This window comes from Haliotis cracherodii, unplaced genomic scaffold, assembly GCF_022045235.1.
Source record: "Haliotis cracherodii isolate W230 unplaced genomic scaffold, xgHalCrac1.p SCAF_15, whole genome shotgun sequence".
In the NCBI taxonomy this organism is placed as follows: Eukaryota; Metazoa; Mollusca; class Gastropoda; order Lepetellida; family Haliotidae; genus Haliotis; species Haliotis cracherodii.
The window spans coordinates 4,321,411-4,347,298 of NW_027266270.1; the positions used below are offsets into that span (position 1 = coordinate 4,321,411).

The following is a 25,888-nucleotide window of genomic DNA, read 5'->3' on the forward strand; positions in this document are numbered from 1 at the left end:
GTAACGTTACTGACTCAATACATAGATATACATGAATGGAAAATGTCCCCATTCGTCGGAGATAAACTGTTTCGAATGGAGAGTAGACGATATTGGTATCTAGAGGTTATGGAAGAAAGTGAAGCGTCGTCTGATTGTCAACACACCATTCTGACTCTCATTCATTTTAAAGAATACAAATAGTTATGGTTTCTATTGTTTCTATATTCTATGGTTTCTCGAGATCACGAAATTTACACTGTTGACAACCAGGACGCTTAATCGTATTCATTTACAAGCTGTATTGTACTGATATTTTCCGACTAACAAATACTGATATATAAACACACTTTTCATGACCTTTAGTCACCACTGTAGAAGAAATATTCAAAATAGTCTTTTAATTAACAAAGAACACTTCTTTTCGATATACAGCATGTTAGAATGTATATGTAACATAAAGATTATGTAATCTATAAAATACCTATTTATAAGGGGGTACGGGTGGCCCAGTCGTCTAAGGCGCCGCGATTCGCTGTACAGAGTTGCGTCCCTTGGGCACGCCAGAAACCTATGATTGTGGGTTCGAATCCCGGTTCGCCCCGATTATGTTTCTAGGTTTTTCAGCACCATACCCGTGCTCGTGGGTTTCACCGAAGTAGTAAACGTCTGAGACCTGCATCACTTCGGGCTTTCCTCCCACATTAAGCTGACACGCCACGATATGACTGGAATACTGTTAAAAGCGGCGTAAACCAAACTCACTCACTCACCTATTTTTTAAGGACATTCACATAATACCCTTTTCGTGAACATCTGGTGCTATCGCTGATGCTTAGTGATCCTTTCATGTGATTACCACCGCTAGTGTACCGTTTACCCCAACTGGAATCTGTTTCGGGGGATAATCGAGAATGGTCATTCTCTGGCGTTGACGTTTTATATTTACAACTTAAGTCAGTGAGTTATTTACAAGGACTCCGACTACTTTTACGAGTACAGTAGATGGACTACTCTATTTGAGCATCTGGCTTGTCTAGCAGAGTTCCAGTAAATGCATCTCTTCCTTCTGTAACCAGATGAGCAGTACCACCGTCCTCATCCTCTCAACTCACGTCGCTATTACTGTCACGTTAATTACCGCAATAAGATTATAAACCGTCTTGCGCCCAATACTCTGTCAAACATACTACCAGCGACACGACTGGTACCACCTCCACAAGAACAGGGTAGTGTGGCGAGTATCTTAAGCCAACGGTGTCTTTCCACAGAGCGATCAGAACAACGACCCACTTTCAGTTTAGTTTCGACTGTTTGTAATTATTCGTTATGATGACAGAGACAAGATTATGAGCCATATAATGCATTGACTAATGGTCGCGTTCTCCAAATATAAAGTCAGTGTCGATTATCCCCCGAAACAGATTCCATTGGGCGTAAAATGAGAATTAACGGTGAAAAATATATGGATGGATCACTGAAAATCAGTGATGACACCAGGTGTTCGAAAGAGGGTAAGCATGTCTTGCCCTAACGGTAGCACCCGCCACTAACACAATTTGCATGAGAATATGTGTTTGTTTCTTTACACCGCACAGCGGTAGACCGCAAAGACGTCTTAGTGTTAACTGGCGCCAGTTGCGACAACGTCTTTCCATCTGTATTGAAGCAAACGGACACTTTCCACAAAATAAAAGATTTTCATAAACCTGTTATAGGGTTGGAAACCAGTCAAGGAAACTGTCTGAAACCGACATATGGCATGATCATATAACAAAGCACTAGGGAGCCGTTAATAAAATCTAGAACGGTTGATGTAACCCTTGATAAGTCTTATATTGAAGAACACATAAAATTTTGTTCTGAATAAATCATGTTACCTTTTTTGAAAACGGACAAATCCCAATTGCTTCAGAAGTTGTACGTGGATAATTTTAATAATTTAGACGACTACTTGAATTTTGCACGTAATGAAAGTCACGTATTTGGATATAAGGGACTAGTTAAGTAAACGTAGTCCAAATTTATATTTGTTATTATAAGGAACAATAATGGTCACTAAATATCTCAATGCTTTGAATATATTTAATAATAATCATAAATAAAAATATAATAAATATGACACAACCAGTGAGTAAGTGAATGAGTGAGTTGGCTTAACGACGCTTTGAATTGTACTTCATTTATATCATGGCGAGTCAGATTGATGTGGGAGGAAAGTCAGAAGTCAACAGGACTTAGACGTTTACCACTTTTATTAAGCCCGTGAGCATGGGTATGGTGCGGACGAAACTAGAAACATAATCAGGTCGAAACTTGGATTCGAACCCCCAATCATGTGTCTCTGACACGCACAAAATACGTAACTCTGAACAAAGAGACACAATCGGGAATGTACACTCACGAATATGTCCGTTTTTATTGATCACCTCAGTTTTTGAGACCCTATTGAGTAACTCTATCTCTTCACTGACGTAAATACCCCTCTCACAGTGCTTAGCTCAAATGTGGAAAGAGACCAGATGAAGAAGTATGACATTACCGATTCCACAGTGGAGGCATTTTCTACAGGTTCCTAAGGGTCTTCTTCAGATACATTGATTCTTTGATAATTGAAGTAAATACGACTGATGACACTACTCCCCAAAAGACTATTCAATGTCAAACTGTAATTGGTGGAAACTAAAGGCTAAAAATCTAACCCAACACAACTAATGACATTCACAAAAGTGTGTCAAATGTATGAACAGAAAAACAAGGCAGCTTGTCTCTAAGTCAAAACTCAACAATGTTGCTATTTTGTCCTGTCGCTGGAGGCGAATCTCTCTCGAACACAATCTGGCAGCGTAGGTAGACACAGAGGTCAGACTGTGTAATGCAATGCCTAATAGCATCGGTGTAGTAGCATTAGTGTATTAGCAGTGTTTACCAAACTTACCTCTAATCTTCACCATTCTACCTTCGGCATCGGCATCACTGTCACTTCCCTGCCAAGTTTTTACCAACCTAATAGAGTTTTGGTAAGGTTGGAATCAGATTAAGGGTCCGTTAGAGGAATATGTCCTTATTTCTAGAAAACATCAGCATCTCTGGAGCCCCCCTAAGGCTATTGCATGGTGGAGATTGATTTAATGAACAAAACCCATAATGTTTTAAAATCTAACATCAGAAACTGTGCCAACCCAGTAGCCTGTCCATTTTGGTAGATTCTTCATCCGAGTTTGGTAAGAAAATTCAAAATAACTTGGTTATGTTCCGCGGAGGTATTTTCTTACACGGTTATTTGTCAAATAATAAAATGTACCAAGCCTGTGATTTCCCGTGTGGTGGAAAAGAGTTATGTCACGCGCTTTGACTGACTCGTTCAACAAAGGCCCAGTGGTATTTAAAGAACAGCAATGGTTTACTTTGGATCATTTCAAGGGTGTGGGTGTCAAGTATCAGTAACATCTGTCTCTCCTTACATGTCAATGCTTTAGCTGTCTTCACAGTTTGATACAAAAATAGGAACATGTTTTATCAGTAACGTGCACATGATCATGGCGAATTGGTATCCAATGCGTATAAGAACAACATATGGAAAAGTGCTTCCTTAACACTTGCCTGCAATCCTTCTCTCTGAAGGCTTCGGGTTAAAATCTCACTTACATCTAACGACTCACTAGAATATACGATGTTTTGGAGATTTAATGTTATTAAATGAATGAAAAACAAAAGTTTACAACTTTACAGCGGGGTAACTTAAACCTTAGAACTACAATGGATGAAGGCATCTGCTGCTTTACTGGTCTAGTGGGTAGAGCGTCAGAACGGAGAGCGGAAGGTCTGTTGTCGGCTCGGAGTCTACGCAGATACATTCTCTCTCACGCACGCACGCACGCACGCACGCACGCACGCACGCACGCACACACACACGAAATCACGCACGAATGCGACGTTAGATATAAAACGTCAACGCCAGAGAATAAGCAGCCTCAATCATTCGAAGAAACAGATTCCATCGAGCGTAAGAGGAGAAATAGCAGTGAAGCGCTAAAAATCAGTGGTGAAACCGAGTGTTTCCGAAAAGGGTAAGCGTGCCCTGGTCTACGGGTACACTCCAATTAACACACACACACACACACGCACGCACGCACGCACGCACGCACGCACACACACACACTGTGTGTCAGCATGTTGTGGAAGGAAAGCCAGGAGTGAGGCAGATAGGTTTTCAGCAGTAAGCTGAAACCCACGAGCTCGGGTATGATGCCAAACAAAAAACACATGACAGGGGCGATTCTATGAAGGCTTGGTCAGAGATAACAACCCATGATATATATACGGAACCTCAGAGATAACCGTTACATTATGCATGACCGAGACAACACAAACCACAGATATCACAGCGCAAAGCTTGTCGTTATATTCAACCCGGCCCGCCCCTCGTCCATTTGACATTAACAGGAAGAAGGGTTTTGCTAATAACATGTGCTATTGAGATACGAATTGGAATGTCTTCAATAATTACGTTACAATCTGGCTTCTATCGATCAAGCCACAAAAGAAGTGAATCTTCCCGCTTCTGTATATGAATGTGCGGCATGTTGAAAACTGGAAATGGAATATTGAAATGTCCGCGGTTAGTCCCTGATCAACTTTCGGCAAACCTCGCTGGTATTATATCAAGTTGAAAGTATGGGGTTTAAAAAAAGTTAGACTTCTGTTTGAATTTTGTTTGTTTATGGAAGTTCCGTATTCCGATATTAAGGACAATACAAACTCCTGTGTCATATCAATGCCGTTAAGTTATTTATGTCCGTCCGCAAAGAAACGCAATCCAAACATGATGAAAGCAAAATAGAGAGTGAATCAGTTTGGTTTAACGCCGCTTTGGACGATGCTTAAGTTATTTCACGGCTTCGTGTGGGAAAAAACCCCAAATGCAATACTTAACGTTTACCAATTTGAGGAGCCGACAAGGAATCGTTATGTGGTTGAATATAGCCTCCAATAAACGGTTGAGGAATGTCCAAAGTGAAGATCTCAGATGTTTAACGTTTGGATGACAAACCAAAAATCATGAAGACGAACCTGGCCGCCAAGAAATAATTTACATTATTTCACAAATCTACTACTTTGACAAACATGTGATTGAATCTCGAAATATCTAAAAGAAGACATCGTTCAGGACCACTACCATAAGTAATAAACCCCCAGAACGTGCCCCGCCATGAATAACGGTGCGCTATCCCGCTATTCCGCCGTCACTTCTCACAGACTGATGCATGAAACAAGCAGAAGCATTACTCCCCTGACCCGAGACCCCCGGGGTATTGTATCTCATCGCTATTTCACTCCTTACGTGCCTAATAGATTACTCTTTATGGGGATACGGACATCGCAGCCCCATGGGCTCTATCACTGCGTTTCGTGAACGTCCCCCGTACCAATCAACTATCTGTATGTATTTTAACTGCAACAAACGAGTCCCTTCTGACTTGGCATGGGTCAGAGTTAGCCGCTGTAAACAAATAAAGTACAAAATCTTTTCCTTGCTTGTTGAGAACACTGGAAGTCTTTGCTTTTGGGGGCCTTTGAAGATGTTGGTGCTTAATGCTCTACAGCAATATAATTACAACAGTTTGTGCATTTATGATCTTGAAAACATCGAATGAAACTGCAAAGATTTTGAGGGTGTCAAAGATCATAAACGATGTATTGTCGCAGTGAAATCCTTGTAGAGTATATAACCATAGTATGTCCTGGAATAATTGTAAATTATAAAAGCAACAACACCATTTCAATGATCATATAGAAATCTCAATTGTATGATTTCAACTACATCGTAAGAATGTGTTTACTGTGTGAATGTGAATCACTATCGCATAATAATGATGGCAAGCCAAGCGTTAAACATTGGACAGATTGCTGAAGAAAGCTATAGATTGGACATGAGTGGTCATTGATAATAGTCAATTCCTTTCGGAGATAATGAACCATTCCTTCAGTTGCAATAACTAGATAAATGTTGAGATTGCAAATAGATATGTAAAATGTTATGGACTCATTGAGATAAGATGAAAACCTATTCTGGGCAAACATATTGGGAATAATTCGCGTAACCTTAGGAAACAGGCAATAATGCAACAACAATGAATTGTAGTAATTTTCAATTTGTAGTCGTAATAAATGATTTATTCATTTCTTCAGAAAATACAATAATACTTACTATTTCATTGTATCCTAATGAAATATCCATGTTTACCTTTGGAATATTTCTTTTTCAAAATTTGGTATTCAAAACGATCCCTTAAATTATATAAAACAGAATTATACTTTTCGAAATATAGTTCTAATTCATGTTTAATCCGTGTTATTCAATATGGAAAAAAACCCATATCAATATATGAATATAACACAATGGACTTAGCCAACAAATAGGACCTAATACAACCGACCACGGTTACGGGTTAGATTGCGATCAACTTCGTCTGTACATAACCTAAAACACTAATCGATATCGTTATTTCTTCGTGAAAGATATTTTCCGTGGTATTGTGTCCCTATACCAATACGTCACGTTTCTTGACACCGATAATGCTAAGACAATGACTGGGCGCTGACCAGAGTGCTGATGGTGGGGTTAAAAGCAATACATTATACAACAAACATTTTAAGCATATCAGATGGGACACTTTCACTGTGTTGTGAACACACGAGCACACGTTCTACATTAAGATTAGTTTATTAGCACTCAGTCTAAAACGACTTATATTTTTGACGAAAACGTTAGGAGAATTTGTTTAGAATTGAATTAAACAAAAACGTGTGATTAGCTCATCATTAATAGACGGTTTTTGTTTTAAAGAGTTTCCGAAAAGGTCTCGCGTTAGGATTACGGCAAAGGAAAAACAATCGAAACAATCTAAATCAACACGGTTTCAATTTCCTAGATTTTCTTTTAAAGAACGTAAGCCCTGTTGCAATCTCTGCCTGGTATAGAACGTAAGCCGCATTGCAATACGTTTCATGGCATTTGTTTCTATCCTTCCATTCCGTTGAATAAAAAAACAATTAACAATTTTAAGAACTTTCTAATTTGCCTTTTTGCAGTAATTGAAAGCCTTCGAAACAACAGACACAATATCAAGACATATTGCGTATTTGTGAATTCCGTGTACATTTAATATGTCATGTTATCTGTGACAAAACGTCAAAGAATATTTCTAATTGTTAATTGAGGAAAATGAATTAAGTTATTATATATATATATATATATATATATATATATATATATATATATATATATATATATATATATATATATATATATATATATTTATCTTCTTAGCAATGATAGGAGGCGAGTAAATAAGACTGGACGCCAACCGACGAATATTGATAAGCGAATGGCGATTTTTAGTAACTCAGTTCTTGTCTCGATGCAGTAGTTATTAAAATTACCGTGAACGTGAAAAGGAAATTTAGAAATAACGAGCTGATTTTAACTGTCCTCATGCGCTGGTTAGAATAATGCCCCAGTGTTTACTTCGCGGAGAAACAAAGACGACCTGTCTTACAACTGCTCCTAACCACGAGGCCGGATGATTAACGACATAAACAGCCTGCCACTGTCTCCAGATATCCTACAAATTGGCCTAAGATGTTCATCCTTGAGTACATAATGAATGTTGGTATGGAATTGTTTACACCAACCATTGATCGCAGGAAGATAATCTAAACGAACCCTATACATCAGGAGAGTTAATTAAGACGAATTTTTATAATATTCGCGCCGGTGTCACTTGATAGGCATGGGTAATATAGGGTAGGTATTATTTTCGTATATACCTCTGAGATTGGATTCATAGTGGGGAGACTTGAATTTCAAATTAGGGTTCATTTGTTTTCTTTGTAAATATAATTACCGTTGAAACCTTGTTAGGAAAGTTTCTTTCAGCAAGAGGTTTCCACGTCGAGTATTAATTATTGATTGGTTAAATGAAACTTTATTTCTTCAGCTAGTGCACACAACGAGATAGAAGTACATAGCATGAGAATTATCTTTTTAAATGGTAAACGTGCTGCACCAGAATAGATTTTGTTAGCGTTTTATTCAATATGGACAAAACAATACCAAAATATTTAACACAATGGACAGTGACAACAAATACAACCCTAAACAACCGAACGTGGTTTAGGGTTAGATCACAAACAGCCGCGTCTCTTAATATCCTTCAAAATAATCGATATCGCTATTTTTGTGTGAAAGATAATTGTTCATGTCGAGTTAAATATTTTGGGTGTGGAGGTGTGCGGAGGGGGCTGTGATTTTTGTTGCAAACAAGATATTTCAAACCATGAATGATTTCTGTGAAAACCAAAAATTCAAAACATTTCTAAGACATCCGACACGTCTTAAAAATGTTTGGAAATTTGTTTTGTTTTCACAGAAATCATTCATGGTTTGAAGCAGTGACCGAAAAATATCTTGTTTGCAATCTTTGTTTTGTAAAACCTGAGGTCGATCTTTCCAATTTTAGTCTGGAAAAAATTATCTGTTTAAAACAAACGTCCTTGCCCACTCCCAGTACATGAAATGGTCGGTCTCCTAGAAATATGAAACCATTACCCTGATCTGACCTTGTGTGCGTGTAGAAATAGACTTGGTGAGCGATGCTCTGTGTGAACGTTATGTGTGTGAAGGCCTATCTCCGAGACTGTGGTTAGCTCCTCTGCTTATATCACGGCGTTCTGTACATGTTGGAGTATGGACTTAACAAACCAGTGACTGACAGCATGAGCAATCTCACATGATGACACACAATCAACCAAGTTGCTGAATCCGAAAATCCGATTGCATTTAATCGACTCTTGCAGGAAGGGGAGGTGAGGTAGCCTAGTGGTTAATGCGTTCTCTCGTCACGCTGAAGGTCAGGGTTCGATTGGGTTCAATGTGTGAAACCCATTTCTGGTGTCCCCCGCCGTGAATTTGCCGGAATATTGCTAAAAGCGGCGTAAAACAATACTCACAGGCAAATAGAGTGCTGGAGACCTATCATCACCCGGGTCTCCACGGGGCCTTATTCTGATGCTTCTCAATATATGACTTGCTACATACGGACGGGTTGACTGTTTTTTGACGGATTGGCTCGTGTGTTAAATAAGGTTTCACAATACTGATGCTTGTGTGTTCTCTGGCATTGACGTCTTATATTGACAAAAGGCTCGACTGCATTGATGCTTGTTCTTGTTGGCCGATATTTGACAGACTTACTCTTGTGTTACAGAAGGCTCGACTGCATTCATGCTTGTCCTTGTTTGCCGTTATTTGACAGACTGACTCTTGTGTTACAGAAGGCTTGACTGCATTGATACTTGTCCTTGTTGGCCGATATTTGACAGACTTACTCTTGTGTTACAGAAGGCTTGGCTGCATTGATACTTGTCCGTGTTGGCCGATATTTGACAGACTTACTCTTGTGTTACAGAAGGCTCGACTGCATTCATGCTCGTCCGTGTTGGCCGATATTTGACAGACTTACCCTTGTGTTACAGAAGGCTCGACTGCATTGATACTTGTCCGTGTTGGCCATTATTTGACAGATTTACTCTTGTGTTACAGAAGGGTCCCCTGTTCCGTGGTCTAGCAGAAGGCCAAGTTATGCGGCCCTGGACATCTGTAGCCCTGCTGGCAGTCGTGCTCATCAAGTGGATCAGCTGCATCAACGGCTTCAGCGACTTCTGCAACAAACCCGTCAACTCCAGAATCTGTGCAATCCTGAGCGGTAAGATGCCAACTTCTCACATTCAAAAGAAGCCTGACAATCGGAACATAATTTTGTATTTTCTCAAAAGTATTCATTCCGAAAACGTGTCTGTGTTTACTAATTGATATGACGATTAAATCGCATGGAGCAAATGATAACGTCATAAAACTGAGAACCAGAAAGGTCGCTGCGTCGATATTTGACAATATCGAAAAGGAACAGGGATAAACTAGTGGATGTATGTTAAATGAAATCCATTAGTATGTATTCAACTCTCCTATGACATACATTACTGATTTCGTTGGGTTAAAAAGTACACGCTAAAAGATTCTTCCAGTATATTAGTTCAGATGTTAATATTGGGAAAGCGATATTGTCGTGGGTCCAAATGAAAAGAAATGTGGAAATTGCAAAACAATTTCGATAATGACCTGTTTTAGGATGGGGGAGTTCATAAATAAAATGAACGAATATCCCACCCTTTGCATGTCAAGTCAAAGAGTTACTCCAGTTCATATATTAAGCGAAGAGAAAACGTCATAAAAGAATGCCCAAAAGAATAAGAATGGTATTTGATGTCATTTAATGATTTTTGTGTCATGTGGGCATTGTTAACTTACAATTTGTTGGCTTCCGCACCGGCACAGACACAGAGACAGACACTGACACACACACTCACACTCACACTCACACGCACACACACGCACGCACACTCACAGGCACACACAGTCAGGCCTCTGCAAAAAGAGGGATGTTTGAGGCTCATTGGTGGTATTGAATTGCGTCCCTTGTTCATACCTATCCAATATTTGCCTCAATAACCGCCCTTGATTTCCCAGCACCATACACGTGCTTGTAGGTTTTACCAAAGGGGTACACTTCAGCGATCGGCGTTACTTCTCCCTCGATACGCTAAAAGGCAGCGGTGACATTGAAACACTGCTCAAAGCGTGTTAAGCTCACCTCACACATTTTTAGCATCGTTGCTTCAACTCACACGTTTAACACTAGAATGTCTCTTACCAATATTTTATAATCTGCTTCTATGCTAGGGCACCGGTTTCCCAATCGTCCCATGCACTGCAATTAGCTGTGCAGATTTGCATCCCTTGGGTGTGCTATAAAGCTATGATCGTTGTTTCTTTGTTTCTAAGCACCATACCCGTGCTCGTGGTTTTCATGAAAGTGGTAAAAGTCATAGACCTCCACAGCTGACACGCCGTTATATTACTGAAATACTGTTTAAAGAGGCGTAAAAACTCACTCACTCATTCACTACCTCAATGCTTAAATATATACTGCTACAGCTTAACGAATGGTGTACTTGTATATGTCACTTGTCCACATTAGACATGCTACTGATGTAATGAGATGACTGACTTTGATTTGATTGCAATGCAGTAAATATCCAATAACAGGCAGTAGTCATCTCAGTGGGCTTGAAGCAACCACGCTTAGTGTAAGAGGCGACTAACGGCATCGGGTGGTCAGGCTCTCTGACTCGGTTAATCGTATCCCAATCGCGTAGAATGATACTCATGATGTCAATCACTGGATTGTCTGGTCCAGACTCGATAATTTCAGACAGCCGTCATATAGCTGGAATATTGCTGGGTGCGGCGTTAAACAACAAACAAACAACCAAGGGGCTTGTTATCTCGACCTTATAGCTGGACTTGTTTTCTACAAATCTCAATGTCATTCTGTTCTGGTTTATGAATATGAAAAAACTATTTTTCAACGACACTGCGACCATGAAAAACAATAATCAAAAACACAATAAAACAACAACACACTGTCAGGAAACCGAATGTGTAGTTACAACATAGTACAAAATCCCAATATTTCATTTTCAACGTTCTAGGCGTAGATTAACGTATGACCTACGGTTCTATGTACTTCTTGTTGCAACATCGATGTTGCTGAAACGTCATTATTTCTGAAACGTCAGTGTCGTTTGAACGTTTTTATCACTGAAACGTTATTGTCGTTGAAACGTCATTATTACTGAAACGTTATAGTCGTTGAAACGTTATCATTACTGAAACGTTATTGGCGTTCAACGTTATTATTACTGAAACGTTATTGTCGTTGAAACGTCATTACTACTGAAACGTTATTGACGTTGAAACGTTATTATTACTGAAACGTTATTGGCGTTCAACGTTATTATTACTGAAACGTTATTGTCGTTGAAACGTTATTGTTACTAAAACGTTATTGTCGTTGAAACGTCATTATTGCTAAAACGTTATTGCCGTTGAAACGTTATTATTACTGAAACCTTATTGTCGTTGAAACGTCATTATTACTGAAACGTTATTGTCGTTGAGAGACTGAGCTTCACGACACTATCCGTATACAGAACCGAACTTAGCTCTTAACCGAAAGAGCGAAAGCTTTAGCTACAAGGCCACACCACCGCACCATTGTTTCAGATGGAGCCATTTACACACTCAAACCAACCACTCACTCCAAATTATCTCTGTCAGGTAATGTCAAAACACATAGATTGTACCGTGCCTATTACCTCTTAATAAGGTCAGTTTTACATTTTTATCGACATGAATTCCTTTATCTCTTATAAAATCACAAGCGGTGTCCGGTCCATGGAATCATTGCCTGCACGTTAATGTATCGTTGCATTTTGCATAATGAGAGGCGGTTATCCTGAGGCCCAAGCGTCATTGTTCCATCATCGCGTGTAAATGCATTTGAACTGCCAGCTCTAATTTGTAGGTTTTGTTTCAGACGTGTTAAGATGATATTTGTGGACGAAGAAAGCGTGAAATGACATATGTTATTATTTCATCACAACAGAGTCTGTTTGATGGCGTTCTCATTCAGAACCAATGTGCTTCAGTATTGAAGTGTTTCCAGTGGAACTGTGTTTTAAGGCCGTTGGGTTCATGCTGAGATCTCTTTGAACCAGCTATCTTCAGTTCTATACTCCAACATAATTTGGATCAATGTGGTTCGTCATCAATTTCTTATATATTCACTTATGCTTTCGTAAGTGACCCAAGAAAATGCCTGACTTTCTATCGCTAAACTAATTTTACCACGATGATAACAGGTTGATTTTCATTTCATATTTTCAAATATTAAGTTAAACTACATAGACAATATTATCTCAGCATTAAAGCCACTCCATTGTCATCAACTGGCAATATATGACATCTTCTAATATATTCTACTCAACTTTGATAAGAATATTTCTATGATTCCACGACATACCAATACAGTTTAAAATGAACACGCACATAACGAACTGACTGATATAACTTATTTTTTAGTCCCGTGAATTTGTTGTACATATGCTGTAAATATGCTTATAACGAACTACTGTTATCACGAACTTAAATTTGTGGTCCCTTTGAGTTCGTTATAATCGTAGTTTACTGTACTTTATATATGAAGTGTAGGTATTTTCAGTTTTAGCATCATGTATGGAAGCCAGTAGAGACTTCTAAGAGGAAGTGGCTTAGGTGGTTCAGTCGTCTAAGACGTCGCAATTCGTTGTGCAGAGTTGCGTCCCTTACGCGTAGAAGTATCCTAAGATTTGTCGCACAAATACCAAATTAGCACTGATTATTAATCTCTATTTTTGTGGGTTCACAAAGTGGTACACTCAGACCTCCATCACTTCAGTCTTTCCACCAGTTTTTCGCTAACACCCAGGATTACAACTGCAATACTTTCAAAATCGGTGTTGAGCCGCGCGCTCTCTCGCCCACTCTGAGTGAGAGCCAGTAAACCTATATCAGATTCTATAAAACAAACAATATTCTTAACTCGTTGTCTTGCAAAATGGTTCTGCGTGATCAACTATTTATATCACTGCAAGGTCAAATGTATTAGAAAACGTACATGGTAACACCTAAGTCTTTAATCATTTTCAGTCAAGAAAGGATTAACAAACAGTTTTACCGCACCCCTATTCGTTCGTGTTATGTGTGACGCTTATAGAATGGCATCACTGCATCTTGCACAAACCCGTGGCACGACCATAGAACCTCTCCAGCAGCACAACGTATCATGTCCCAGACATACAATTCACGCAAAACACATTTTCAATGAAACCATCGTTTATGTTCCTCTTAATGCCATTATGATCCTGACAATCCAGTTCCTGAACTATTTCTATAGCTGTAATTCACACATCTAAAGAGATGCAGCGAAAATGTGGTTAGGAAAAACAAAATATAACATATCAAGTTTCTGTTCTTTCGTCATAGCTCAAAACACAAGTGAGGAGAAGTCGTGAGACAATTACTTTTGTTGTTATTCAGAACAAGATCCCTTTGCAATTACCAGACAGGCTTCGTCTTTCTAGCATTAGACCAGGGCTTGGTTACGTGTGATATTCTACAGGAATCCCCGAACACCCAATAAACGTCAGCTTTACAACACAAACGTAGGCTGATCGATACAATGTCCCAAGATTCACAATAGCTTGATGGGCGTGGGGTACGTAATAGGGCTTAGACGCTGGTACTCAAAAGTCAAAATACATCTACCATTGGCGGCTGATGTAAGGCATTGTGTATTTTTTTAGTTTTTGGTTTACGGATCCGCCGACAATAGATACCAAAAATGTTAGAAAGAATTTTATTATTGTTTGAAGTTTTTTGAACCATTAACGCCTTTCCTGATAATCAAGCGTATGTATAAGAAATCTGCCTCACAGAGACAGGTGAGTGGTTATTGTTTTGTGCCGCTTTTCGCACTATTCCAGTATCCCACGGGGGTGGACAACAGTATTGCACCCACATGTTGTACCCATGTGGGGAATAGAACCTTGGCCTTCGGCGTGACGAGCGAACACTTTAACCACTAGGCTACCCCACCGCCCCTGTGACAAGTGGTACATGCTCAATACTTCATCGATTCTCAGGTCAAGGCATTGCTGTTAAATCTAAAACATTCCTGTCATATTAAACAAAAAAAATCACAACGTAAATAGAGAATTTTCTTTTTCTCATTCTACTGATTCTGTATTCTTACATAAACGAGGGAATTAATGAACAATGTACTTAAAGTTTTCATCAAAGCTCTTGAGAAAAAAATCCGTGAAGCAATCAATAAATTAATGTTACTACCAGGTTTAAGGACCGGAAAGCTATGCCATGCCATGTACATATACCACCATGCTACGACAAAATATAGAAGCATCTTCAATGTGACAATGACCAAATGACATTCGACAGCGCGTGGCGTGGTGGCCTTGGAGACGATCTCATGAAAACAACTTCAAAGGCGAACAGATAAATCGAGAACATTTTGGTACCGAAAATTTGGTTTTAGGGGATAGAGATCTCCCAAATCTCAGGTTCTGTAAGATTTCCATGGTAATAATTGTGTTGTAATAACAGTATTAAGACACTAATTGTTTTTTTATAGTTAGATTCAAGTAGGGCTGTGACGAGTCCAAATTTACTACCCGGGTACCCACCCTTCTATTACCCGACCCGACCTGAGTACCCGCTGTAGTTCTCAGGAGATGTCTCAAAATGTCCGATTGGGAACATTTTTAGAATAGCCCTGGCAAAACGTATTTAGATACATGTATTAAACAATCTGGTCATTCATACACTGAAGTTGAATTAAGTTATATCTTTATTCCATCATAAGAAAAATCAGAAGGAATGGGTGCATAGTCAGAAAGAAATGCGAACATTCGTGACTTGTAGCGTAACCATAGTGTTTTAGATAATTTTTGTCAATAAACAATATATCACGTGACTAACCACGGGTCCGGGTAGTCCCGGGTCCTACACAGTACCCACCCGACCCGGGTACCCGAGTTACCCGCCCCAGCCCTAGATTCAAGGTATGTCTTCCAGTCAGAAATTAGGTAACAGAACAATTAGAACCAAATAATTAGTTGAAACAGTTTTCTATAAACATGACAAATTAATTAGAGGGTTTAACTGCACCTATTTCCGTTGTTAAAGAGGTCCATTCAAATTGTTGGCATCAATAAATGAGAAACTAGCTAACATTACAAAGTTCATTCACCAGGTGTTTTTGAGTGAAACTAACATTTGACAGGCAACCCCTTATTTAAATATAACAATATCATTACAGCATCCAAACGAAAAGTTCCAAACGCGTAACTTGATTTATTTCCCTTGTGATTCTTAAAGAATCAATGTTAGCACAATGACATCCGGTTCATGGCGATAAAGGCGCCATCTATGGAAGGTCACTGCTGATCACGTTTTACTATTTGGCATCACACCCCTCAAGACCTGAGTCAGCGCATAAAGCGGATAAAATGATAATATTTAAGAACCGCGAGACGGGGTTACCATAATCTTGAAAAGACGTGCAGGGAAAGTGCGCGACCGCATTGAGGGGTTCTATCAACGCATCAACAGTTTAGTGTCACGATCATCAACGATCTCTAGGTTCATCTCTGCCCGTCTCGAGGATCATGATCAAACAGTTTGTAAAGGCCCTGTAGCCATAGCTTCGTGTTCTTGTATATACATACATCGTAGTTGACGCATACAGGAAGCCCCGTGGGCGTAATTGACAACAGGAAATTATATTTTTTTGTAATTCTTGCAAAAAAGTCGTCCAGAGGAAAACAACAAAGACATAGCGGTTTTTTAACACACGGTACGTGTTTCTAGCAGAGGGTCATGAGTGCTTGTGAAACGATATATTTTGAAATAAGCAAAAAATTAAATCAGTTAACATTGAGTGTCACTGTGAGTCGACAAACGAGCGTCATAAATCCAATTTGGCAAACATCAGTATCCAAAGAAATCTCCCGAGTCTTCTACATGGGATGTTAACAATTCAATTACTGTTTTCCAAGACGGTGTAGATAGAAGGGTTGTCAGTCAACGTCTGACGTTTTTCATGAACAGACCTTTGAGGTCAACACTAAAACCAATTCAATTTCCACTGACAGTTTATCATCATACTTTTTGCGAAGAAATTCAATATTTCGATTTTTCAACAACCAAGCTCACGTTGACAGATCTTGGGGTTAAGTAGGGGGTACAATATGAGATCAAAGTTCAGAACGTTGTCCGCTAGTCGTTCTGACACATCGCAAATATTTACTCTCATTTTGACAAAGGTCTTCATCTTTAACATCAAATTCCCTGTCTATCGTGGAGTGATTGCATCTATTTCTCCACAACGTTCTGCATTGGGGGACAACGCACGTTTTGTACAAGAAAAAGAGGACGAGAGAGATGTTTTCGAAGTCGTAAATTTGATTCTTTCACAAAAATGAGACATGAGCATCTTATCATTTTAAACTTATGGAACTAACTGACTTTCTTACATATGTCATTTTGTGTGTCAGAAAGAGGCTAGCGTAATGGCTCGTCGGATAATAAAATATCTTCTACAAATGATAGTTGGCTACAACATTTGAATTTCAACTCCCTCAAACCGGGGTATGTATGTAGTCTGGATCAGACACACCCAGGGGCGACCCATACTGTAGATGTACGATGACATACTCAACCAGGTCACACATTGGATTGCCTCCTATACCCGCTTTAATCGACATTTAGGGTGAGATATCGCAGGGCCTGGTGCATCCCCCGACACAATAATGTATTGTAATAAAAAACATGTTTTAAGAGATTTAAATGTATGTCTTGAAGCAATAACTGTAAAACATATTCTACAGCCAACAACATCCAATCCATGCTTACTTTCATCCCTCCCATATGCTATATAAGGATTAGTGTTCTCAGGACATTTGGCCAGTTTACACCTGGCATTCCGGTGGAGAATGCTTGTAATGATCACACAAATTGCGTTCTCAGCATATTTGATCTGTATGTGTATGAAATTGGAATGAAGGGTAAAAAGCATTCATATTCCCTTCCCTCCATGTAATAAAATGGGTATTTGTAATACGTTTGTTATCGAATACTGTATATATTATACCAGAAGGGATATGTCAGTTATAAGTATCGGTCCATTATAAAACTCTTCTTATACAGTTTGTGTTAATATAAGAAAAATAGCCAAGTGGTTAAAGCAATCTCTGGTCGCTGTTCGATTCTCGTCATGATTGCAATGTGTGCGACTCACTATCGGTGCCCCACGGCAAAATATCGAAGTACAAAAATGTTGAATTTAACGCTGAACGAACCCTGGCAAAGGCAGCATAAAAACAAATACTCGTCCAATGTTGATAATACCTATAGCTCCCGTGAGATGAATCTCTAAGCGGTTGACTATCTGTCACGATTCTCGGTTATGTCCAAATAGTACTAACTTGCGAGTTCATGATCTCAAGTCATAGGGAGCTTGGGTAATATCATGGGAGCCGATGTGAATGACAAGGCAACTGGAGAATTGATTTGTTCACATTCAAATCACAAATTGGCATCTCGATTGGCATTGTCTTGTGTTGACTTGTCAATAGCGATTTTCTGATGTTGAATCCAGTTACCAGATCAATTCTGTAGATTTATTCTAAAGGGAGTTTCTATTTGTTTAACATCATCACTTGTTTCGCCATGCTCCTGACATTCACGCTATTATTCCAGTAGTACCACGATACCTGGGGATTGGTGTGAACAGTGTAAAGGTGAAGGCCATTGCCCTGGGATGCTATAATTCTCTATCAAGATGATTAATAACTTTTGGGAAATGCTTCTTATAACCCCCCGTAGCACTGCCAGGATCCGCTGTCTGTGTGTTCGAATCCTCGGTTCATCGCGATTATGATTCCTCAGGAATCCCGGTTCGCCCCGATTATGTTTCTAGGTTTGTCAGCACCATACTCGTGCTCGTGGGTTTCACCGAAGTGGTTAACGTCTGAGACCTGCATCACTTCGGACTTTCCTCCCACATTAAGCTGACACGCCGTGATATAACTGGAATAAGGTTAAAAGCGGCGTTAAACTCCACTCACTCACTCACTCACTATGATTCCTCAGAACCATACAATGATTTTAACCAAATTAGATTCCCCTGCCCTGGTCTTGGTCCATGCGCTACAGCAACGTGACATACCTATGTGACCATTACCCCTATGATAGAATAAAAAGCACGACAATTTTAGCGGCAAAACCCTTTCGATGACCATATGAAATCTCTGCTCAAGTCCGTTGTACGATCCCAACTATTTCGTGAGCATGTCTCTATGAATCACCATTAAATAGTGGTGACACCTAATGTTAGCGAAATGGTGAGCGTAGAATGCTCCGTTGGTGGCATCCGAAACATAGACATACAAAGGCAAGTCACCTGGACAAGTCGAAATACAGAATTACATCAGACGTTTTTGAAAATGTTCTTAACATGTCCACCATACAACTTTGAGAAAGTTTTACTTTACCATGTGAATTAAAATATCAATACCTTTGGGGTATTTTGTCTATCACTGTTACGTTAGCAGATCAAAGTAAAACAGAAGCGACATTCCATAGAAGCCTGGCCTCAAGAGACATTGCTAACTCAATGTGATGACACCAGGTGTCCCACGCGAAGGAGCATCATTGCCCTTTGTATCACGATTACATCAGATATTATATAGATGCGTTGTCCCGAGAGACGGTAACGCATTTTTAACATGATCTGTTTCATCCCTAACGAGAACCAAAAAAGGGTCCTGATGAAACTAATTTCATCTTTGCACTATCCGTTCCCACACACTGATCAACCAAAAGTAGGGACTTTGAGATAATTCATTTCAAGATATCGGCATCCGAACGTAATTTCATAATTCTTAAGAAGTATTCGCAATAAACAGAAACTTAAAAGCAAAGATTTGAAAAGGCCTCTTTTTACTAGTCGATAAGATCTGTTCTAATAAGAACCCTTATCCTGCGGGACCACAAGGCAATGCGGGACGCCATCAGCGGGTATATCGTAGCGCATTTTAAAACATGGAGTTTTGGAAAGAAATGTAAGATATGTTATATCAGCAAGGTTGACCTTTCTATGATGGTAATTGATTCCCATGCAGCTGATTAACGTCATGTACCTGTTACGAGGCAGGTGGCGGTCAGAATCGTATTCTAGTCCTGTGAGAGTGGGTTCTATATGAACGCAGAGATCCGACACTGTGGTATAATGGCGTTCTGACAACATCTTGTTCCGTCCATTAAGTGGACCTGAAGAAATGTCATACTCAAAATTCTCCTTCGATTAAAAACAATTCAAAATGTTACGCGAATAAGTTGCTGTGTTTGTAAAACAATGAATAATAATGCGGTAATTGGGTGATAAAAATGTTAAATAAAAAATGACACCAATTACGACGGAAGCAGAGTTTCGAGCAAGTGCTCATTTTCTCACATCATTAAGAGGCGCATCCGCAATCAGTGCGGTGTTAAAACAGAAGTAGATTTGGATTCATTTGCACGACACGTCGCGTCTCCTAATGCCAAATAAATAGTTCCATGAGATAGTTTCAAGAGCTCCTATTCGCCCCAGTTGCATGATGAACTGCTATTTGTTACAATATTTAATCTTTCAATAATGCTATAATATCGTCTACTGCTGAAGTGAGTTAATGCAAACAGACAAATTGGGTGTGTTTCATGAAATCCATTACATCTTTCACAGACAATACGTATAGAGTCCTCCTTGACAGACTAGTGATAACTATCGAGGAAGGGTGATGAAGATGACACGTTGGTCGCAAAGTCATCGGTTGTATGGTCATTCCCATCCCCAACACAATGCACTTGTCTCGACTGTGTGCTTTCTCATTGTATGAAGAGAAGTTTGTCACGCACGTTGACTAGCCTACGGACTGTCAGCAGACTGGTGTCTACGATAAGACACTTCATCTTAACAGCTTGAAATAGTTGAGTATTCTACGAAGCCAGTGTTCATGGGCTACGGAATAGCCACCTGAACACCTATTTGAAGTCCTTGATAAACATTTAGAAGAACATGAAGACACAACACTATTATAAATAATAACTTCTTGATTGTTTGTGACGACGCGTCAGAGCCACTGCTTGCCCCTGTACAATATGAACACATAAAGTGTTTTAAAAAGATATTTGGTTTCTACAACCTGAAATATTTTATGGCAAAAAGAGACACGTTGTTTCTTATTGAATCACTTGAAGTTTAATGAAAACATGATGTACCAGAGGAAACAAGATTATGTCGAAATAAAAGCTGTTTTCGTGGAAAATGTTCATATCAGGAAAAGTTCATATTATTTGAAGTGCTCGTCCGTTTCTTCAAATTGCTATTCATCTACAAACTGCGTCATTTCGGACTTTTTAACCAACATGTGAACCTGAAAAACTCTGAAACTCAAATCACTCACTCACTCAGCTAATAACTTTAAGATTATTGTTTGAAAGAGTATCAGCGGATGACATTTTATCCCAGAATTGCATAAACAAATATTGCCAATGGCTTTGAAAACGTTTCGCTGTGACAGAATTAAGGCTCATATCTGTAACTCCCAAAGTGTGTTGCCTGTCAATCAAACGTCGTTCCTATCATCATCTTTGTCTATTTTCCAGACATAAGCGGATAACGTGAAAGGGTCAATACTATTTCATTTTTCCCTCTCAGTGACTCTCAATTTTATCAGTGTGCCCGATCTTTGCTGTTGTCGCCAATCCGCTTTCCTACAAAGAAATCGATAGCAATCAGCAAGATGATGTTCATTTCAAACTTTGTTGAAATCCCTCTCATGTGGGGCAGTTTAAATGTCTTTAGAAGCAATCCCCAGATTGGTGTTGAATCCAAACAGGCCAAATCATTGTAGTCCGTTTTTGTGTATTTTTCATTCAACTCGAAGATTGTTTATTGACAGTTACTGAATAGGATTGGGATAAGAAACTTGTGAAAATATGTTTTATACGATTGGCTATTAACCTCTGCTTAAAGTACCGCTTTCATGTGTATTCAGTGGGTCAGCATCAATCGTAAAACAAATATTTTGTAACTTGATACACCATGATTTTGTAGAAGTAAGGGATAAATAATTCTTCCATCAGCGACGCCCTCGAGTGTTTAACTATAGAAATTTACGTAATGTAAACATGACTACGGATGCTGTCGTTATAACAGACGTTAAAGCTGTGGTGTATAAAGCGAGGCTTATTTAATCTCCGACACCATGAAATGGTTGTCCAGCTGAACATTGAAAAGATGTTGAGTGATTTCAAGCATGTTTCTATTTTCCTTTGTTATGATCCCGCACAGAATTGATATCTTTGTTAATCGCGAAACACCTATTGGGGATAAGAGCTAAAAGGTAGTTTGTGTACAATGTTGACGAAAATACAAAGAAATGTTCGTCTTTTCATCTCTGGGGCATTGACAAATGCCTAGACATGAACTGCCGCCGACAATCCTTGCCAAGAGAGTAATTGCATGTACCGTATAAGGAGATCAACAGTTAACCTTCCCGTGTCTGTTTGAGCCGTACCGTTGGCAATTCTACAGATGGCCACAACAAATCAATTAAATGTTGGTCGGATTTGCTGAAGACAAGTGAGGAAAGTTTGGCTCTCTTTTATAAATTACACGTTATTGTTAGGCCTCCGAAAGGGAATATTATAAAAGGTTTAGTTTGGCATTAAAATAAAAGCGATAAAAACTTTTTCATAATCATAAGAATTTGCTGCTTAAAGCAGAGTCCATTGTACGATTCCGACAATATTATAAATGAATCACAATAAAAAAGTAATTATACCAGGTGTTCGCGAAATATGTATCCTGCACACAAGTGACACACGTCACAAACACATGCAAAGACATGCAAAGACTCATAAACACTTTAGAACTGAATCTTTCTCGTATGTGTTCAATACAGTGCACAGTGTACTCTTAGAGACATTTTAGACGATAGAATTTTAAATTTCTCAGCGCCTTGACGGGCAGGATATTTCTGCGTAGTGTACTCTTAGAGACATTTTAAACAATAGAATTTTAAATTTCTCAGCACCTTGGCCGGGAGGATATTTCTCCCCGTAATTGTCAGCGTGTTCACACAAAACTAAACACTAGCAAAAAAACCAGAAAAGATGTTTTTGAATAAATAGAAATAAAGGCGATTCCAACCAACATATACTCAGTATAATGTTGCCTTACTGTAAGTAACCCATCTTATTCTGTGTAAGCTGGTAGCTCAATCTCTGGCGATTTAAGAATCTAAACAATTTCAACAGAACATTTTACCTTTGGGACAAGAAACACTCACAAGACCTTTCAACCACTACCATTAATTTGTCTAAGAACAAACCCAATACTACGTCTTCAGCGGCCGAAAATCTCAAACATCACTCTGTTGAGACTAAATTATTTGGTGCAGCCAATAGTGCCATTCCTTCCATTCAGAGACGAGTTAAACAGAAAGCGCAACACAATCCTACTTTGATGTCAATGAAGGAGTATTACACACCATGCCAAGCTATCATTGAATCCTTGCAAACGTGCTTCACAACATCACCCCATTGTCTTCAGAACATGGCGGTGATAATAAGTTGATACCCAATTAGGACGTAATATGCATGTGTCGAACTGGGCGTTCTCTTTCAAAAGAGCCCTTAAGGCCTTAAGACACCGACTTACATGGACGCTAGAAGATGGTAATGGCCTAACTACATTTAGGGTTAAAAGGGTTTGAGCAAGTTGTTCGCTCTGTCTAAGTGTTGCCACGGCAGGAATCTACTGGCAATAATTCCCATCCAATGACATCGTCCTCCAAATGAAAGTTCCGTAAAATAGCACCGTATGCTTCCTCTTGGGGAATTTAATTACTCGCTGTGGAAAGTCTTCAGCTTGTAAAATGATCACTCAGATTAATGTGCCTGCCATATCTTGTCCATTCTCGCGGGAGGAATTGGGGCATGCTGAAGCAAGGATGGGGGATGTTCTAACTGGAAATTCTTCTCATAAGACAATATATCGGACAGAACCATATTCAGAATTATTTCGATATAGCGTGTTATGTAACGTTCTGCCCCGTTATTGCATCGTATATACTGAACACATTGAAAACACAATGCCAATTTCAAACGATTTTAGAGAGAAAATTATTATCTTAACTTCATTGATCTGTCTAATTATCCGTTTGAGACTGATTTCAAGGACACAAAGCGATTGTAGCGCCACGACAGTCGTAAGTGTATGTTTAAGTCTGTGCATTACGGTCTCATTAGACATAGGGCAGTCGTAGGTATATGTTTAAGTAAGCGCTTTGCGACCACCTTAGCCCTACGACAGTCGTAAATCTTTGTTTATGTTTGGGCATTACGATCACCTTAGCACAACGACAATATTACAATATTCCATATTTTCCATTGACACATATTAATATATCATAATCTGATGGATATCAATTATGGGATATTACTTCTATTTCCCATCTTTTTGCGAATATGTATTTACGGCGGCCTTTTCCCAGATATTTGTTTTGTGTAATTACCGCTACATGTATTTTAGCACCAATGTAGAATTGAGTGTTTATCATTACATAAAACAATAATGTGTATTGGCCTTCGCATCATCTTGTTGATCAATGCCGTTCATCTGATGAATGGTCCAAACTTATTGGTTAAATTGTATTTCCAGCATATTCATGTTTGCATTCCCAGTATCAGACAGCAAGGATATTTGTATATCGGGACACTGTGCGTTTCGACCAATCGCTATTTTATAAGATGTAATAGATTTTCAACTTTTGTAGAAAGTACGTGTTATATTTGTACGAAGACTGATGTCGACTGAAGTCAAGTCCTTTCAATATTAGGTAAGTAGTGAACGATCTTGTTACTATCCTGTCTCTAAAACACTTCGAAACTTTCCCTTTCAAATCTAAACCGCATTGTCTCCCGATATACGATGACGCTTGAGCTCTGTTGTTGTGGTGAAACTCTTCCACTGATCATGTTTCGTATGTTTTGTGGTGTCATGTTTTGTAATGTTTTGTAATCTACGTCCACTTCTGTCCTTGTAATACTCACGTTGATGTTCGTCCAAACCTTAAGGCAGTTTTCCTTCTAAATTACAGGTGGCCCTCCCCAAAATGAAGACAAACGGTTCCTTCGTTTCGGGCGTACACTAGCAGGGGACAGCTTTCTGAGGTTTGGAAGACAATTCTACAGAATAGGAAAGGATGGGGATGATGTGGAGAAAAGATTTTTGAGATTCGGGCGTTCTGATTCAGACCTAGATGACGTCATACGTGCTTCATTACTCGCATACTCATTGGACGATTCACCAAACACAAGACGCAGGCGATCAGCTGCTGCTGCCCCCACCGAGACCAAGGCTGTCGAGACGGGCAACAAGGACATTGAAAAAAGAGACGCTGATGAGCTGACAAATGAAGACAAACGCTTCATGCGGTTCGGGAGGTCCGGCGAAGATGAAAAGAGGTTTATGAGGTTCGGCAAGTCGGGAGAAGAAGAAAAGAGGTTTATGAGATTCGGCAAGTCGGGAGAAGCAGACAAGAGGTTTATGAGGTTCGGACGGGCTGGGGAGGAAGAGAAGAGATTTATGAGGTTTGGACGTGATGGGGAGGACGAGAAACGCTTCATGAGGTTCGGAAAGAGCGGCGAAGAGGAGAAGAGGTTTATGAGATTCGGCAGAGCTGGTGAAGATGGTGAAGAATTTGAAGATGAGGATGAAGGACTCGAAGCAGACAAGCGCTTCATGAGGTTTGGTCGTGACGGCGAAGACGAGAAAAGATTCATGAGATTCGGAAAGAGTGGAGACGATGAGAAGAGGTTTATGCGATTCGGCAAACGTTTTATGAGATTTGGCCGTGACGGACAGGACAAGAGGTTTATGAGGTTCGGCAAGAGGTTTATGAGGTTTGGAAAGCGGGATTCTGGTGAGGGCAGCGCAGAGAAGGCTGAAGCTGCTGAGAGTTAGGTTGTGTCATTCGAAAGACTATGATTCTTTAAACATAGTATATCATATTTTGGGCAATATGTCTCTTTATACTGAAATTGTTTGGGGAGGTGTGAGAGTGAGGGGAGTCCAGTTCGCTGTTTCACATCCACCACCATTAACAGAACATGAGTCTATCATCCGGGAACTGCTTCACATGTCCTAGCAGGGTTATTGTGGCCAGCTACGGTTTTGGGTGTTCACCTTTGTTTACGTACATACATTGATTGATTGTTGAAGTATTTACAATGAAACTGTAAATAAAAATCCATCCAAACATGAATCATCTTAAT

At 39.4% G+C, this 25,888-nt stretch overlaps 1 protein-coding gene across 1 annotated transcript in view; it reads left to right on the forward strand.

Annotated features, from left to right (window-relative positions):
* Nucleotides 1–25,878, forward strand: part of LOC139462184 (FMRFamide neuropeptides-like) — a 28,331-nt gene extending 2,453 nt beyond the window's left edge. Inside the window, exons 2-3 of the mRNA XM_071243738.1 lie at nt 9,587–9,749; nt 24,712–25,878. Coding sequence (XP_071099839.1) covers nt 9,626–9,749; nt 24,712–25,577 — 990 coding nt within the window. The 5' untranslated portion in view covers nt 9,587–9,625 and the 3' untranslated portion in view covers nt 25,578–25,878. The remainder of the gene's footprint in view (nt 1–9,586; nt 9,750–24,711) is intronic.
* Nucleotides 25,879–25,888: the final 10 nt, after the last annotated feature.